The following is a 14,996-nucleotide window of genomic DNA, read 5'->3' as shown; positions in this document are numbered from 1 at the left end:
CTACTCTCTGTAGGAAACTTCTGATGTTGGTTGAAGTTTCTTGAGTTCATTATCTCATTTTCCAATGCACTTTATATTATTTAGATCTTTCATAGAGAAGGAATGTTCAGACTTGTCTCCCTGACAACAGGGAACCTTGGAAGATGACAGAAGGATAGGAAACAAAAAAGCCGCTGAATCCATAAACAGTTCAATTGTGACTCAGTGGAGTGCAGTCAAGGGCAGAGCTGCAGAAAACTCAGCGAGCTGAATCTGAGGACACTCCAGGTTGCACAACCTGCTCAGATCTTAAACAGTCATGGCCAAAAGTGTTTTGCTCCCTTGAAATTGTTCCAGGAAATTAAGTATTTCTCCCAGAAAATTATTGCAATTACACATGCTTTGTATACAGATGTTTATTTCCTTTGTGCATATTGGAACAACACAAAAAAAGAAAAAGCAAGTTGGACATAATTTCACACACAACCTCAAAAATGGGCCAGATAGAATTGTTGTCACTTTTCCAAAATGTGATGCTCATTCAAACTCGCCTGTGGCAAGGAATAGGTGAGGGCAATATGAAAATCACATCCGAAACCAGATAAAAAAGGGAGACTTTGACTCAATCTTTGCATTGTGTGTCTGTGTTAGCCACACTAAACATGGAGCACAGAAAGAAGAGAACTGTCTGAGCACTTGAGAAACAAAATTGTTGGAACAATATCAAAAAACTCTAAGTTCCAAGTCCATCTCCAGAGATTTTGATGTTTTTTCGTTCATGGTGCGCAACGTAACCCAGAAGTTTACATCCCGTGGCACTCTAGCTAATCTCCATGGACGTCAGAGAATGTTAGATGAAAGGTCGCAACACAGGATAATCTGGATAGTAGTAGATAAACAGCCCCAATCAAGTTCCAAAGAAATTCAAGCTGTCCTGCAGGCTCAAGGTGTATTAGTGTCAGCGCAAACTATCCATTTACATTTGAATGAGTTGAAACGTTATGGCAGGAGACCCAGGAAAGCCCCACTGCTGACATATAAAAAGCTAGACTGCAATTTGCCAAAATGTACGTGAGTAAGTCAAAATCCTTCTGGGAAAATATTCTACGGTTTACCGAAAATGGAATGAGTCCTACAAAGAAAAGAAAACCATACCTACAGTCAAATATGGTGAAGGTTCAAAGATGTTTTGGGGTTGTTTTGCTGCCTCTGGCTCTTGGTGCCTTGACTGTGTGATAGGCATCATGAAATCTGAAGATTACCAAAGGATTTTGTGTTGCAATGTAGTGGCCAGTGTCAGAAAGCTGGGTTTGTGTCTTAGGTGAGAGGTCTCCTGCTGGACAAAGATCCCAAACATACTTCAAGAAGCACCCAGAAATGGATGGAAACCAAGCTCTGGAGAGTCCTGAAGTGGCCAGCAATGAGTCTGGATATAAATCTCATTGAACATCTGAGGAGAGATCTTAAAATTGCTGTTGGGAGAAGTCATCTTGAAACATGAGAGACCTGGAGCAGTTTACAAAAGAATAGTGCTCCAGAATTCCAGTTGAGAGGTGTAAGAAGCTTGTTGATGGGTATAGGAAGAGATTGATTGCAGTTCTTTATTCCAAAGGGTGTACATCCAAATATCAATTTGAGGATGTCAACAATTTTGTCCTACCCTTTTTGGGGGTTTTGTCCAATTTGCGTTTTTTTCTCTGTTTGTATTGTTCCAGTGCACACAAAGGAAATAAACATGTATAACAAAACTTGTGTAATTGCAATAATTTTCTGGGAGACATACAAAGCACATAGCAGTATCGGGAACTGCCTTAGTGTGCCTTTTATCTTTTTTGTGCAGACTGAATACGCTATAAGGAATTTCTCCAATGAATATATAAACAAAATAGAAGGTTGATAAACTTTGGTGGCACTCTTTCTAGAGTATAAGAGGGGTATCTCTATATATGCGGAGCACACAATTTACAAATTGATGCGGTTTTCCACTATTCTATTTTGTTAGTAGTGTAACGTTAATTTGAATCTATTTCATATGAATTACTACCAATTAGGCCATGCGGTTTGTTGCAATATATATGAAAAAAGGTAGATTTTACTGAGAAATATAAAACTAAATTTAAGAGGATAATTTATCTCTGTATAATAATTATATGGTGTGTTTTCAATGATATCTTTTGTCTTATATTTTCTAAGATAATTCCACTGAAATTGCAGAAAATATTTTATGCACAATTTTGATATGCAGCTTACAATATATGTCTATCTTTCATGTTCCTTGAACTTTTGTATTCGCTAAATTTTGATCTTTTGTATGGTATGAGGCACTTTTATTTTATATGTTGAAATAAAAATTGGAATTTTATTTAATGAGTGTTTCTATCACACTTTTTTGATCTAGATGTAGCGTATTGTCTATAAAGATCAGTATGTTTCATTGATATTTAAAGTCTGGCCAGGGAAATAGGTTTGGGTAGTGTGCTTATCAATTGTTTATTGGTGAACAGTATAGAACATGCGTGGTAAAACTATTAGAAATACAAACAACATGGGTAAGTATTGGGAAAGTGTACAGTGATGCAAACATTACATAGGAATACATAAGTCTCTGATTACATTCACTGTGAACTGGCAGCTAAACAGTTAATGACATCTCAAAACATCTCCTTACTACTAAACAGTAACTAACACCTCTCTAAATCACTGCATTGCAAGAAAACACTGATTCTTACCAGATATGCTTTACCCAAATAGCCACTCAAGTAGAGAAGTTACAGGAACGCAAAGGTTAACAGAAGGACAAAAATAACACGTGCGTCCTATGAGATACACAAAAAGAAAATGGCAACTCCCTCATCCCAGAATACACTGCTTTGTTCCCACAAGCATTGCTTCAATCCCACAGTGCATTGCTTCTGTTAAAGTCACAGACTGTAAATGCTATCAAATACACTACTATAAAATGAGCCACCACTAGATGGTTCTATTACTAACCCAGCACATAATACAAACATATAGCCCTATTTAGAACACATAACACAACAGACTGCCCTATATCCAGAGGGCAGAACAGTCGGCGCTTATAGCAAGTCTGCAATTTTGCTACTTACAGGTGATCTGATCATCGCCTGAATGTAGTAAATGATAATTATTATTGCAATAATATACAGGTAACAATAGGAACAACAAATCAATGTGCACAAACAATTCATTAAAAACAAGGCCGCACATCCAGATACAAAAATGGCCAAATATTGTAATCCAGCCAATAACAAGGTGCCAGTCTCAATGTAATGCCAATTAAGTAAAGTGCATACCGGGAGTTGTATGGGTATAAATAAGGTGTGGCCTTGTTTTTAATGAATTATTTGTACACATTGTTTTGTTGTTCCTATTGTTACCTGTATATTACTGGAATTAATAAATATTTACTGTATTATGATTGCACTTTATGGTTGGATTTCCCTTTTGTTTTGCTTTCCCTTGTGACATTCCAACTGTCCTTTCTTAGCTACATTAGTCTAGCTTCTGTCGGTGCAGGGATATTATTTGTGGTTGCACGGCACTTCTTATTACCTTCACACACTGGCACCCTGCCACTGTGAGCACTCCTTTGTTTTGATTTTTTTTTTTGTCTCATCGCCTGTATGTAGCTGAGCCGATCAGGTTATAGCAGCTTCTAGTCTCCTATGAAATATTGAAGCATGCCAAAAGTAAAAAAATTTTTTTTAAATATTTAAAAAAAAAAAATAAAAGTTTAAATCCACCCCCCTTTCGCCCAATTCAAAATAAAACAATAAAGAAAATCAAACACATGCATATTTGGTATCGCCGCGTTCAAAATCGCCCGATCTATCGATATAAAAAAAAGATTTAACCCAATCACTAAACTGTGTAACAAGAAAAAAATTCAAAACGCCAGAATTACATTTTTTTTGTCTCCGCAACATTGCATTAAAATACAACAACGGGCGATCAAAAGATTGTATCTGCACCAAAATGGTATCCTTAAAAACGTCAGCTCGGCACTCAAAAAATAGGCCCTCAACCAACCCGAGATCTTGAAAATTGGAGACACTACAGGTATCGGAAAATGGCGCAATTTGTTTTTTTTTGTTTATTTTTTAATAAACTTTCTAATTTTTTTCACTACTTAAATAAAAAAGAACCTAGACATGTTTGGTGTCTATGAACTCGTTATGACCTGGAGAATCATAATGGCAGGTCAGTTTTAGCATTTAGTGAACATGGTGAAAAAAAGACTGTGGGATTACACTTTTTTTTTTTTTTTTGCAATTTCACGTGGTAAAACCAATGGTGTCGTTCAAAAGTACAACTTGTCCCGCAAAAAATAATCCCTCACATGGCCATTTTGACCACAAAATTAAAAAAAAGTTATGGCTCTGGGAAGAAGGAGAGCAAAAAAAACAAAAATGCAAAACCAAAAATACCTCTGGTCATTAAGGGGTTAAACATACCACCTTGATAATACATTGCTCAAAAAAATAAAGGGAGCACTTAAACAACAGAATATAACTCCAAGTAAATCAAACTTAAGGGAAATCAAACTGACCACTTAGGAAGCAACACTGATTGACAATCAATTTCACATGCTGTTGTGCAAATGGAATAAACAACAGATGGAAATTATTGGCAATTATCAAGACACCCTCAATAATGGAGTGGTTCTGCAGGTGGGGACCACAGACCACCTCAGTACCAATGCTTTCTGGTTGATGTTTTGGTCAGTTTTGAATGTTGGTTGTGCTTTCACACTCATGGTAGCCTGAGACGGACTCTACAACCTGAATAAGTGGCTCAGGTAGTGCAGCTCATCCAGGTTGGCACATCAATTTGAGCTGTGGCAAGAAGGTTTGCTCTGTCTGTCGGCGTAGTGTCCAGAGGCTGGAGGAGCTACCAGGAGACAGGCCAGTACACCAGGAGACGTGGAGGGGGCCGTAGGAGGGCAACAACCCAGCAGCAAGACCGCTACCTCTGCCTTTGTGCAAGGAGTAACACTGCCAGAGCCCTGTAAAATGACCTCCAGCAGTCCACAAATGTGCATGTGTCTGCAAAAACGGTTAGAAACTGACTCCATGAGGATGGTCTGAGGGCCCGATGTCCATAGCTGGGGGTTGTGCTCACAGCCCAACACCATGCAGGACGCTTGGCATTTGCCACAGAACACCAGGATTGGCAAATTCGCCACTGATGCCCTGTGCTCTTCACAGATGAAAGCAGGTTCACACTGAGCACATGTGACAGACGTGACAGAGTCTGGAGATGCCAAGGAGAGCGATTTGCTGCCTGCCACAACCGGTTTGGCAGTGGGTCAGTAATGGTGTGGGGAGGCAGTTCTTTGGATGGCCGCACGGTGTTGGGCTGTGAGCACAACCCCCATCTGTGGATGTCGGGCACTCAGACCATCCTCTTAGAGTCGGTTTCTAACCGTTTTTGCAGACACATGCACATTTGTGGACTACTGGAGGTCATTTTACAGGGCACTGGCAGTGTTCCTCCTTGCACAAAGGCGGAGGTAGCGGTCTTGCTGCTGGGTTGTTGCCCTCCTACGGCCCCCTCCTGACTAAACCAAATTAGTGGATGAGAAATATTGGCCTAAAATGGCAGCAGCATAATATGAGGCATGTCTTTCAATTCAGCTGCATGGCATTACTTTCATTTATGTCTATGTAGAGATCTTATGAACTTTTACCTTATTTTTTCTCAGTCGTCTTTTTCTACAACATCAAGCAAAAGATCCTTGCACAGGACACTTTCTGATGAAAGCATCTACAGTAGTCAGCGGGAGATGGTGTTCATCAATGCTCGAGCGTCACTCCTGGACCAAGCTCTTCCCAATGATGTCCTCTTCAGTAGCACATACCCCTCTCTGAATAAGTCATTGCAAATGCGCAGACCATCGTACACTATGGGTATGACGTCCATTCACGGTGAGAAGTGCAGAAAGTATTATATACTGAGATTTTCTCTGATATTTAATGTTGGAAATGTGCCTGCATTATTATACAAAGTGTATAATGTGCAAGAGCCCTATTTCAGACTTTAAGCGTAAGACTGCGCTAACTCTTAGCAGCCGGGCTACGGCTGAAAACTGCTGCAGCCCTGTGGCAATGCTATTCAAATCAGTAGTGGGTGGATGTGCAGTACACTACTGCGGCCATTATCTGAAGACGGAGCAGCTCCGGCTGCTGCTGCTGCTGCTGACCCCAAGAAAAGCTGATTGGCAGGGGTGCCAGATGTTGGACCCTGACAGATCAAGCATTGATGACCTCTAATAAGGATAGGTAATCAATGATAAAGTAGTGGAAAACCTCTAACGTTCGTTAAATCCAAGTGAGTGTTATGGTGTTTGATATTTTTCATTTCGGGCTGGGGACGTGTACTTTTTCCTCCTGTATGACGCTGCCCAATCACAAGGCAGCAACATAGAAGTCCAGAAGGACCTATGATGTCATCCGGGTCACGTGACCGTACTCCACAAATCTTGCCAACCGGAGTGTGCAGCCTAAATAAGCACTGCAGATTTACAGCACAGAACTTCTGGAAATATTGAGATTTCCGGACCACCTGTGCTTTTTCCCTCGGTGAAAAATATCTATTACCGCCTACTTGAACATAACTAAACTCATTAGGCCTCTTTCACACTTCAGTTTTTTACAATCAGTCACAATCCGCCAGGTATTGAAAAAAACGGATCCTCAATTTTCTTATGAGGATCCATTTTTTTTCTCCATTGACTTCCATTAATGGCGGATTGTGACTGATTGCCGTCCGTTGCATCCGTTTTTTTTGAGGATCTGCCAAAAGTTGCTGTCCGTCACCATCCTCAAAGATTTCAAAACGGAGCTTGCAACGTTTTTTTTCTCTGGCGGATCCTCCAGACACTTATTTAACCCGAAATTCTTTCTGGGTGCCGGACAAAAAATTCTCTCTCCCTCTCCCTCCCTCTCCCCCTTTCTCCCCCTTTCTCCCCCTCTCTCTCCCCCCCTCTCTCTCCCCCCCTCTCTCTCCCCCCCCTCTCTCTCCCCCCCCTCTCTCTCCCCCTCTCTCTCTCTCCCTCTCTCTCTCCCTCTCTCTCTCCCTCTCTCTCTCCCTCTCTCTCTCCCTCTCTCTCTCCCTCTCTCTCTCCCTCTCTCTCTCTCCCTCTCTCTCTCCCTCTCTCTCTCCCTCTCTCTCTCCCTCTCTCTCTCCCTCTACTTTTTGGCGGATTTGAACTGATGCAAAAAAAATGAAGTGTGAAGGAGGCCTTAGATGACAATACTTTGCTTGCTAATATCTCTGCAACTGTGCCCAAATATAAAAAAAAAAAGTTTCAGCACAAAACATGGTGAAAGGTCCTGCAGGAAAGCAGTGGAAATATTGCAGCAGGCTGCTTTGGTTTTTCGACTCACCATCAAATTTATTGAAAGTGGTGGAGTTTCTTGCCCCAGAAATGTTACTCCAGTCACTGACTGGAGTAATATTTCTGGTGAGGCACTCACCACTGAGAAGATGCTCCAAATTCATTAATTGACTTTCGAAACACCTGTCTTAATGAATAGGAACTGTTATGCCTTTCAGAAGTGTGGCTATGATGTCAAAATTGATCTTTCTGTATTCCCTATATGTGACAAATCTATAAAGAAATCTGGACAAGAGACACAGCACCACCCTTGTCCGTGTGTTGTCTAGAATTGTTGGTCAGCACAACTCTAGGTATGGTGACTTGTGACAGTTTAAGGCTATGCGCGCACTTTGTCTTATAGATGCCGGCACAGCTGCCGAGTTTTCCCAGGTGAAGCCACTTCAGGAAAACACCAGCTTCGCCTGCGGTTTTACAGTCATTCTTGTGGTGGCTCCGCCACCGGCATCTTCTCCTCTGTACTGTGAAGTATAGAGAGCAAGAGGGCTCCTATCTGAATCCACCCAAAGAATGAAAATGTGACGACTTTTAACCCTTCAGGGTTTTCAAGTCCTGAAGTGGTTAATAGGAGTGACATAACACGGAACATGTGCACAGCAAGATCGCTTTGACATTTGCTGTGCATTATGTTCATTTTATGGGGCGCATTTGTGACACTTCAAAAGGCGGAATCCATTTAAAAAAAGACACCATGTGCACATAACCCCACAAATATCATACCTAAGGTTATGTTTTCTGGAATGCAGGTATAATTAGTTGGGTTTACTTTTAGTTTCAGTTCATCCTTAGAGGAAATCTTAGCTTTTTTTAAATTATATATGGGAGCCACCACACCAATTGGCTGATTGCCACAGGTCCGTCCCTCTGTTTAGCTGTTATCCCTGGAGGAAGTCCTTTAGGCTATGTTCACACGCTGCAGTTTTGGCCGCTGCGGATCTGCAGCAGTTCTGCAGACAGTGTACAGTAGCATGTCATCCTATGTGATTTACAATCTGCTGTGCACATGCTGCAGATTTTTAACTGCGGAAAAGCTGCGGTTTTGAATCCGCAGAAAGCATTGACATGTCACTTCTTTTCTGCGGATTCTGCTGCGGTTCGCCATCTCCACCATTGTAGAGGTGATAAACCGCAGGGAAAACCGCAGCCCAATCCGCAGGTCATTTTATCTGCGGTTCCGCAGATAAAAAATCCGCAGACCAATCCACAGTGTGTGCACATAGCCTAAGGCTTCATACTGACATCCGATTTTTAGAGAAAAATGGACTGATTATTCTGATCAGCGTGTGTTACATGTGTTATCCGATGTCATTGGAGTGTGGTCCGATTTTTTTTCATGGACTTGTTGACATATATTGCTGATTTTGATCCGATCCTCAGATAAAAATCAGACAGGTCTCGGTGATTTTCCGCTGTCCTCTCGGGCCGAGGAAAAAGTCAGACATGTAAATGGACCCATAGGCTATTGCAAGTACAAGTGCTATTTGTGAAAATCATGGATAACTTTCGTACACAAAAATTGGAAATCTGAATGAGACCTTAGCGTGAGAACTGCTCCTAGTAGGTCTGATTGTGTGGATAACTGAGAGAAAAAATACATAATTACCGCTTAGCTGCACATATTGGCAACATAGCGGTTCTAGCCAAAAAAATAAAATATTTTAGTCTCACGTGATGGGTCGTTACTCAGTCATTGATATTTAGGCAGTGGTAGAACAGACTGAGGAGCTGGGGGAAGACCTGTAAGGGAGGAGAAATGTTTTACCTAATTTTAGACCATCATTTTGTCACACAATTCTGGTCACTTGCCAGTTTTGTAATATTGAAATTAACGCAGAACTATTTTTCTCAGATATTCCAGGATTAAAAAAATAATCTTTGTTGGTACTTCTAGGTGAGTTTTCAGCCTCAGACTCCTCCCTCACTGACATCCATGATCAGAGAAGACAGGCCATGCCCGACCCAGGACTTATGCCCCTTCCAGATGCTGCTTCTGATCTTGAGTGGTCAAATTTAGTAGATGCTGCCAAGGCCTTTGAGGGTAGGTGTTCCATAAAAGTCGGATTTGTATTATTTTACTTGCAATTCCTTATAAAGTTTATATTACTCTTGGATGTGTACATTTAGGGGTGGCTTAAACAATTACTCCTTAGGTCTGGGAAGAAAAGATGATAGGGTTTACGCTAAAGGAGTCTGTATACTTTCTAAAGTAGACCACCACAGCTATTCTCCCGTACTCGGGCTTGGACTTGCCCACAGGAGAACAGGAAAATCCTCCGATGGGCCACCACCCTCTTATATTAGCATTACTTGGCACAATATACTTGAATCACTATGTACAGACAAAGGCGGCATCTTATTAATTTAACAATCTATCCAGTTCATTGTTAGATACATTTGTGATTGAGGATAATGTCATATTTGCATGTAGCTGGAAAATAGGGCCCTGAAGTTGGTTATTGGTGGGCCATACCCTCCCATACTCATGTACACTCTTCTTGACCAAGCATGCATGTGTGCTCAATGGCGAGCGAGTAATATGCTTATCTCCTGTGAGAAGAAAGTCTTGGGAATTTGTAAAGCTAATGCTTTCCACCCATACTGCTTCATATACAGTACAGACCAAAAGTTTGGACACACCTTCTCATTCAAAGAGTTTTCTTTATTTTCATGACTATCAAAATTGTAGATTCACTCTGAAGGCATCAAAACTATGTATTAACACATGTGGAATTATATAATTAACAAAAAAGTGTGAAACAACTGAAAATACTGTATGTCTTATATTCTAGGTTCTTCAAAGTAGCCACCTTTTGCTTTGATTACTGCTTTGCACACTCTTGGCATTCTCTTGATGAGCTTCGAGAGGTAGTCACCGGAAATGGTTTTCACTTCACAGGTGTGTCCTCTCAGGCTTAATAAGTGTGATTTCTTGCCTTATAAATGAGGTTGGGACCATCAGTTGTGTTGTGCAGAAGTCTAGTGGATACACACCTGATAGTCCTACTGAATAGACTGTTAGAATTTGAATTATGGCAAGAAAAAGCAGCGAAGTAAAGAAAAACGAGTGGCCATCATTACTTTAAGAAATGAAGGTCAGTCAGTCCAAAAAAATTGGGAAAACTTTGAAAGTGTCCCCAAGTGCAGTGGCAAAAACCATCAAACGCTACAAAGAAACTGGCTCACATGAGGACCGCCCCAGGAAAGGAAGACAAAGAGTCACCTCTGCTGCAGAGGATAAGTTCATCTGAGTCACCAGCCTCAGAAATCGCAGGTTAACAGCAGCTGAGATTACAGACCAGGTCAATGCCACACAGAGTTCTAGCAGCAGACACATCTCTACAACAACTGTTAAGAGGAGACTTTGTGCAGCAGGCCTTCATGGTAAAATAGCTGCTAGGAAACCACTGCTAAGGACAGGCAACAAGCAGAAGAGACTTGTTTGGGCTAAAGAACACAAAGATTGGACATTAGACCAGTGTAAATCTGTGCCTTGGTCTGATGAGTCCAAATTTGAGATCTTTGGTTCCAACCACTGAGTCTTTGTGCGACGAAGAAAAGGTGAACGGATGGACTCTACATGCCTGATTCCCACCGTGAAGCATGGAGGAGGAGGTGAGATGGTGTGGGGGTGCTTTGCTGGTGACACTGTTGGGGATTTATTAAAAATTGAAGGCATACTGAACCAGCATGGCTACCACAGCATCTTGCAGTGGCATGCTATTCCATCCGGTTTGCATTTAGTTGGACCATCATTTAATTTTCAACAGGACAATGACCCCAAACACACCTCCAGGCTGTGTAAGGGCTATTTGACCAAGAGGGAGAGTGATGGGGTGCTACGCCAGATGACCTGGCCTCCACAGTCACCAGACCTGAACCCAATGGAGATGGTTTGGGGTGTGCTGGACCACAGAGTGAAGGCAAAAGGGCCAACAAGTGCTAAGCATCTCTGGGAACTCCTTCAAGACTGTTGGAAGACCATTTCCAGTGACTACCTCTTGAAGCTCATCAAGAGAATGCCAAGAGTGTGCAAAGCAGTAATCAAAGCAAAAGGTGGCTACTTTGAAGAACTTAGAATATAAGACATATTTTCAGCTGTTTCACACTTTTTTTTTAATTATATAATTCCACATGTGTTAATTCATAGTTTTGATGCCTTCAGAGTGAATCTACAATTTTCATAGTCATGAAAATAAAGAAAACTCTTTGATTGAGAAGGTGTGTCCACATTTTTGGTCTGTACAGTATATTAGATTGTAGGCAAGTCCAAATGAAAAATCAGCAAATTTGACCACCTTAGGTGTATGTCTACCTTATGTCCAGGGCCAAATGGCTACTGAGGCGTGAGAATACAGTGTGGAAGGAAAGAAGAAAGTACAGCAGTTTTAGGGTATGTTCACATGGGGCGTTTTTTTGTGTGTTTTTTTTCTCTGAAGCACCAGCATATGAGTGAGTTAAAAATCATCCCATTCAAATGAATGGAAGAAAGTGCAAGTAAAACAATTTTATTGCATGAGGCAATTTTCTTGCCACCACTCTGGTTTTTGGTGCTGCAGAAGCACAATGTATGAATGTGTCCTTAGGATGCATTATGCATTTGAGAATTAGGATTTTTTCTGTAAATGGTGCTGCTGAATTTTATTTCTGTGTTTTCATTAGATCAAAGAGCTTCCTTCTTTGCCTCTCCAGATGATGAACACCGGCCGGGGAGCTCCGCCTCGATGGGTGAACAGTTAGAAGGCCAGTCTCCCTCTCAGTCCAGCACTTACTTTGGGTAAGACTTCCAAACATTGCATGTTTCCTATACAGTACATCGCCCCCTAGAGAGAACCTGTCAAGTTAGATAACATTGTAGATACAACAGGGGCGGGGAACCTTTTTTCAGCCAAGAGTCATTTGGATATTGATACCATCATACTGGGGTCTTACAAAATGTTCAACTTGAAAGTTATCCTGCTATATTTTGTGATGATAGTTGGTATGGATGATGTTGCTACTCGTAGCTACTTATCCAGATTTACCTTGGGGGCTTGAGGTTCTTCACCTCCGAGATATAGGGTTAATCTGAAGGTTATAGGAAGGTGCCCGACTGCTGTACTAAGTGCAGCACTCGGGAGAAATTGAACTTTATTATTCACAGGAGCCTCTGGCTTTCAGTCATGTAGGCATTCAATCACAGCTCTGTGAGCGGCAGCTTCAAGCACATCTTGGCACTGACTGACAGTCGGTTCTGAGTTCATCAATGCAGAGCTAGCTCTGTCATTGCCAGGGTGTTCTTGCATCCCCTGCTCCCCATAGTGAGCAAGAGCAATGAAGTTGCAGCGGCACGGCTCCATGACATGACTGAAAGGCGGCAGCTCTCATGAGAAAAAAAGGTAATTTTCTCACGGGTGCTGCACTTTTAGTACAGTGGCCAGGCATCTTTATAATGCTATGTCTGCAGGTTATTAACGCTATTGGACGTGAGAGATTCCCTTTTAAGTTATTTTCCTATGGATGTTTTAAAACCTCCTGTAGTAGAAGCGCACAAGCTTTTTTTGGTCCAGGGTCTACTTCAGATTGAAACAATTCCAAGGGCCTCAATAAGACTTAAAGGTAACCTGTCGCTAGATCCGTGCTGCTAAAGTCCACGCAACATGAATCAAAGCCTGACTGCGCAATTGCAGCCATGTATGTTTTCTGAGATGCTGCACACATAGGAGAGACCTGTCAATCAGCTGGGGCAGGAAGAAGTCGGACTAGTCGTGTTTCTCCTTATGGTCCCCAGTCAACCTTTCAAACTGATTCCTCTGAACATATTTCAGAGACAGATGTACCTGGTGGCAATCATGCTGCCAGTATGCTGCCAGGATCTGATTGATGCTATTGTTCGGACAGCATGCATCTAGTGGCAGGTTCCCTTTAACCTCTAATTGACCACCGATACGCCTTTAACGGCGGCAGTTAAGGGTACTTATTCCTCCCTTTTTAAATGGCGCTGAGAATTAAGGGTATAGCTCCCCCCAAAATTGAAATATCTACAAGGACTCAGGTAGCGCGGAGACCCTGGAGAACATGATCAAGGCCGTTTTTACAGTCCCCTGTCACATGGTCACAAAAAAAAAAGTCTGATTTAAAATTAATTTCTCTCTCCTCTGTTGTGATCTAGCATATCAGAGAAAAGAGAAATGGGGTCCGCTGAGCCTCCGTTGTTCCCCGGCCCTCCACGTCATCTTCCTGGAAAATAATGGCAGGCGCACTGTGCCTTCCGAGATCTACCTGGCAACGATAGGGAATTTTTCCTATTGGTTCCTTTTGATCACTGTGATAGACCCTATCACAGTGATGAAAATGCAAAAAATTAGTAGGTCAAATCCCCTTTGTCACCCCCTTAGTAAACGAACAGTTATAAAATTTAAAAAAAATTATTTTCTTTCCCATTCTTTGCAGTTAGGGTTGGGCTAGGGTTGTGTTAGGCTATGTGCACACGATCCAGAAGTAGCAGTGCTTTGGCCGTGGCGCATGATCTCTGCTTCCAAAGCGCTGCCGTCTATTGAACGAAAGTAAAGCTTCATGTGGTCACTGACACGTGCGGATTCACCGCATTCAATACATTTCTATTGATGTAATTTCTGTTGTGGAGACTAGCGTTTCCGCAAGAGAAATTGATATGCTGCGGTCTTGAAAGACGTGCCACATGTCGGAGTCTGCGAGTGATCAGCAGGCGACTATGCATGCAGAGTGGATATGGGATTTCTAGAAATGCCATCCGCTATGCTGTAACATCTGGCCACTGCGGGTTTGATGCTGCATAAATACACAGCGTCAAACCCGCAGCAGTACCTGATCGTGAGCACATACCCTTAGGGTTGGTGATAGAATTGGGGGGTTTTCAAAAGAAAAAAAAAAAGATGATATAACAGCTAGTGTTGAGCGCAAGTGCTCGCTAATCGAGTTTGCATCAGGTTCTCAGGTATGCACGAAGTATGGCGGATACCTGCAAGTTCTTTTGGGGGTGTCGAACAGCCATGAAATGGGCTGGGATATGAGAATGTCACTCAAGCACCCACGATGTCTGGTGCATAGCCGAGCACGCAATGCAAACTGGAGCAGCGTGCACTTGGTCTCAACACTAATGACGACATGTTCAATAGGACGACCTAATGTTATCAAACTTCTTTGTAACTGGGTTTAAAATGCTTACTATACCCCTGAATAAAATCTGTGAGGGGCGTAGTTTCCAAAATGGTGTCACTTGTGGGGGGTTTCTACTGTTTAGGCACATCAGGGGCTCTCCAAAGCGACGTGGCGTCCGCTCTTGTTTCCAGCCAATTCTGCGCATTCAAAATGTCAAATGGCGCTCCTTCCCTTGAGAGCCGTGCCATGCACCTGAATAGTGGATTTCCCCCACATATGGAGTATCGGCGTACTCGGGAGAAATTGCACAACACATTTTGTGGCCCTTTTTCTCCCGTTACAAACTTTTTCTTTATTTTCACAAGGGTATCTAAAGTAAATTTTTGTGAATAAAGTAAAATGTTTATTTTCCTCTCCACATTGCTTCAGTTCTCGTGCAGCACATGAAGGGTTAATAAACTTCATGAATGTGGTTTTGAGC

General features: G+C 42.0%; 1 protein-coding gene across 7 annotated transcripts in view; it reads left to right on the top strand.

Annotated features, from left to right (window-relative positions):
• SIPA1L1 (signal induced proliferation associated 1 like 1) overlaps positions 1-14,996 on the top strand; it is a 314,165-nt gene that overhangs the window by 287,307 nt on the left and 11,862 nt on the right. For 6 of the 7 annotated variants that reach the window (XM_073552718.1, XM_073552717.1, XM_073552714.1 and 3 more), the window contains 3 exons: positions 5,705-5,927; positions 9,291-9,437; positions 12,059-12,173. In XM_073552718.1, coding sequence (XP_073408819.1) covers positions 5,705-5,927; positions 9,291-9,437; positions 12,059-12,173 — 485 coding nt within the window. The remainder of the gene's footprint in view (positions 1-5,704; positions 5,928-9,290; positions 9,438-12,058; positions 12,174-14,996) is intronic. The other variant, XM_073552715.1, reaches the window with a different exon arrangement.

This window comes from Dendrobates tinctorius, unplaced genomic scaffold, assembly GCF_039654945.1.
Source record: "Dendrobates tinctorius isolate UK_male_01 unplaced genomic scaffold, ASM3965494v1 ptg000194l, whole genome shotgun sequence".
Taxonomy (NCBI): Eukaryota; Metazoa; Chordata; class Amphibia; order Anura; family Dendrobatidae; genus Dendrobates; species Dendrobates tinctorius.
Note: the sequence above shows the minus strand (reverse complement) of the source record. Positions and strands in the feature narration are given on the sequence as shown.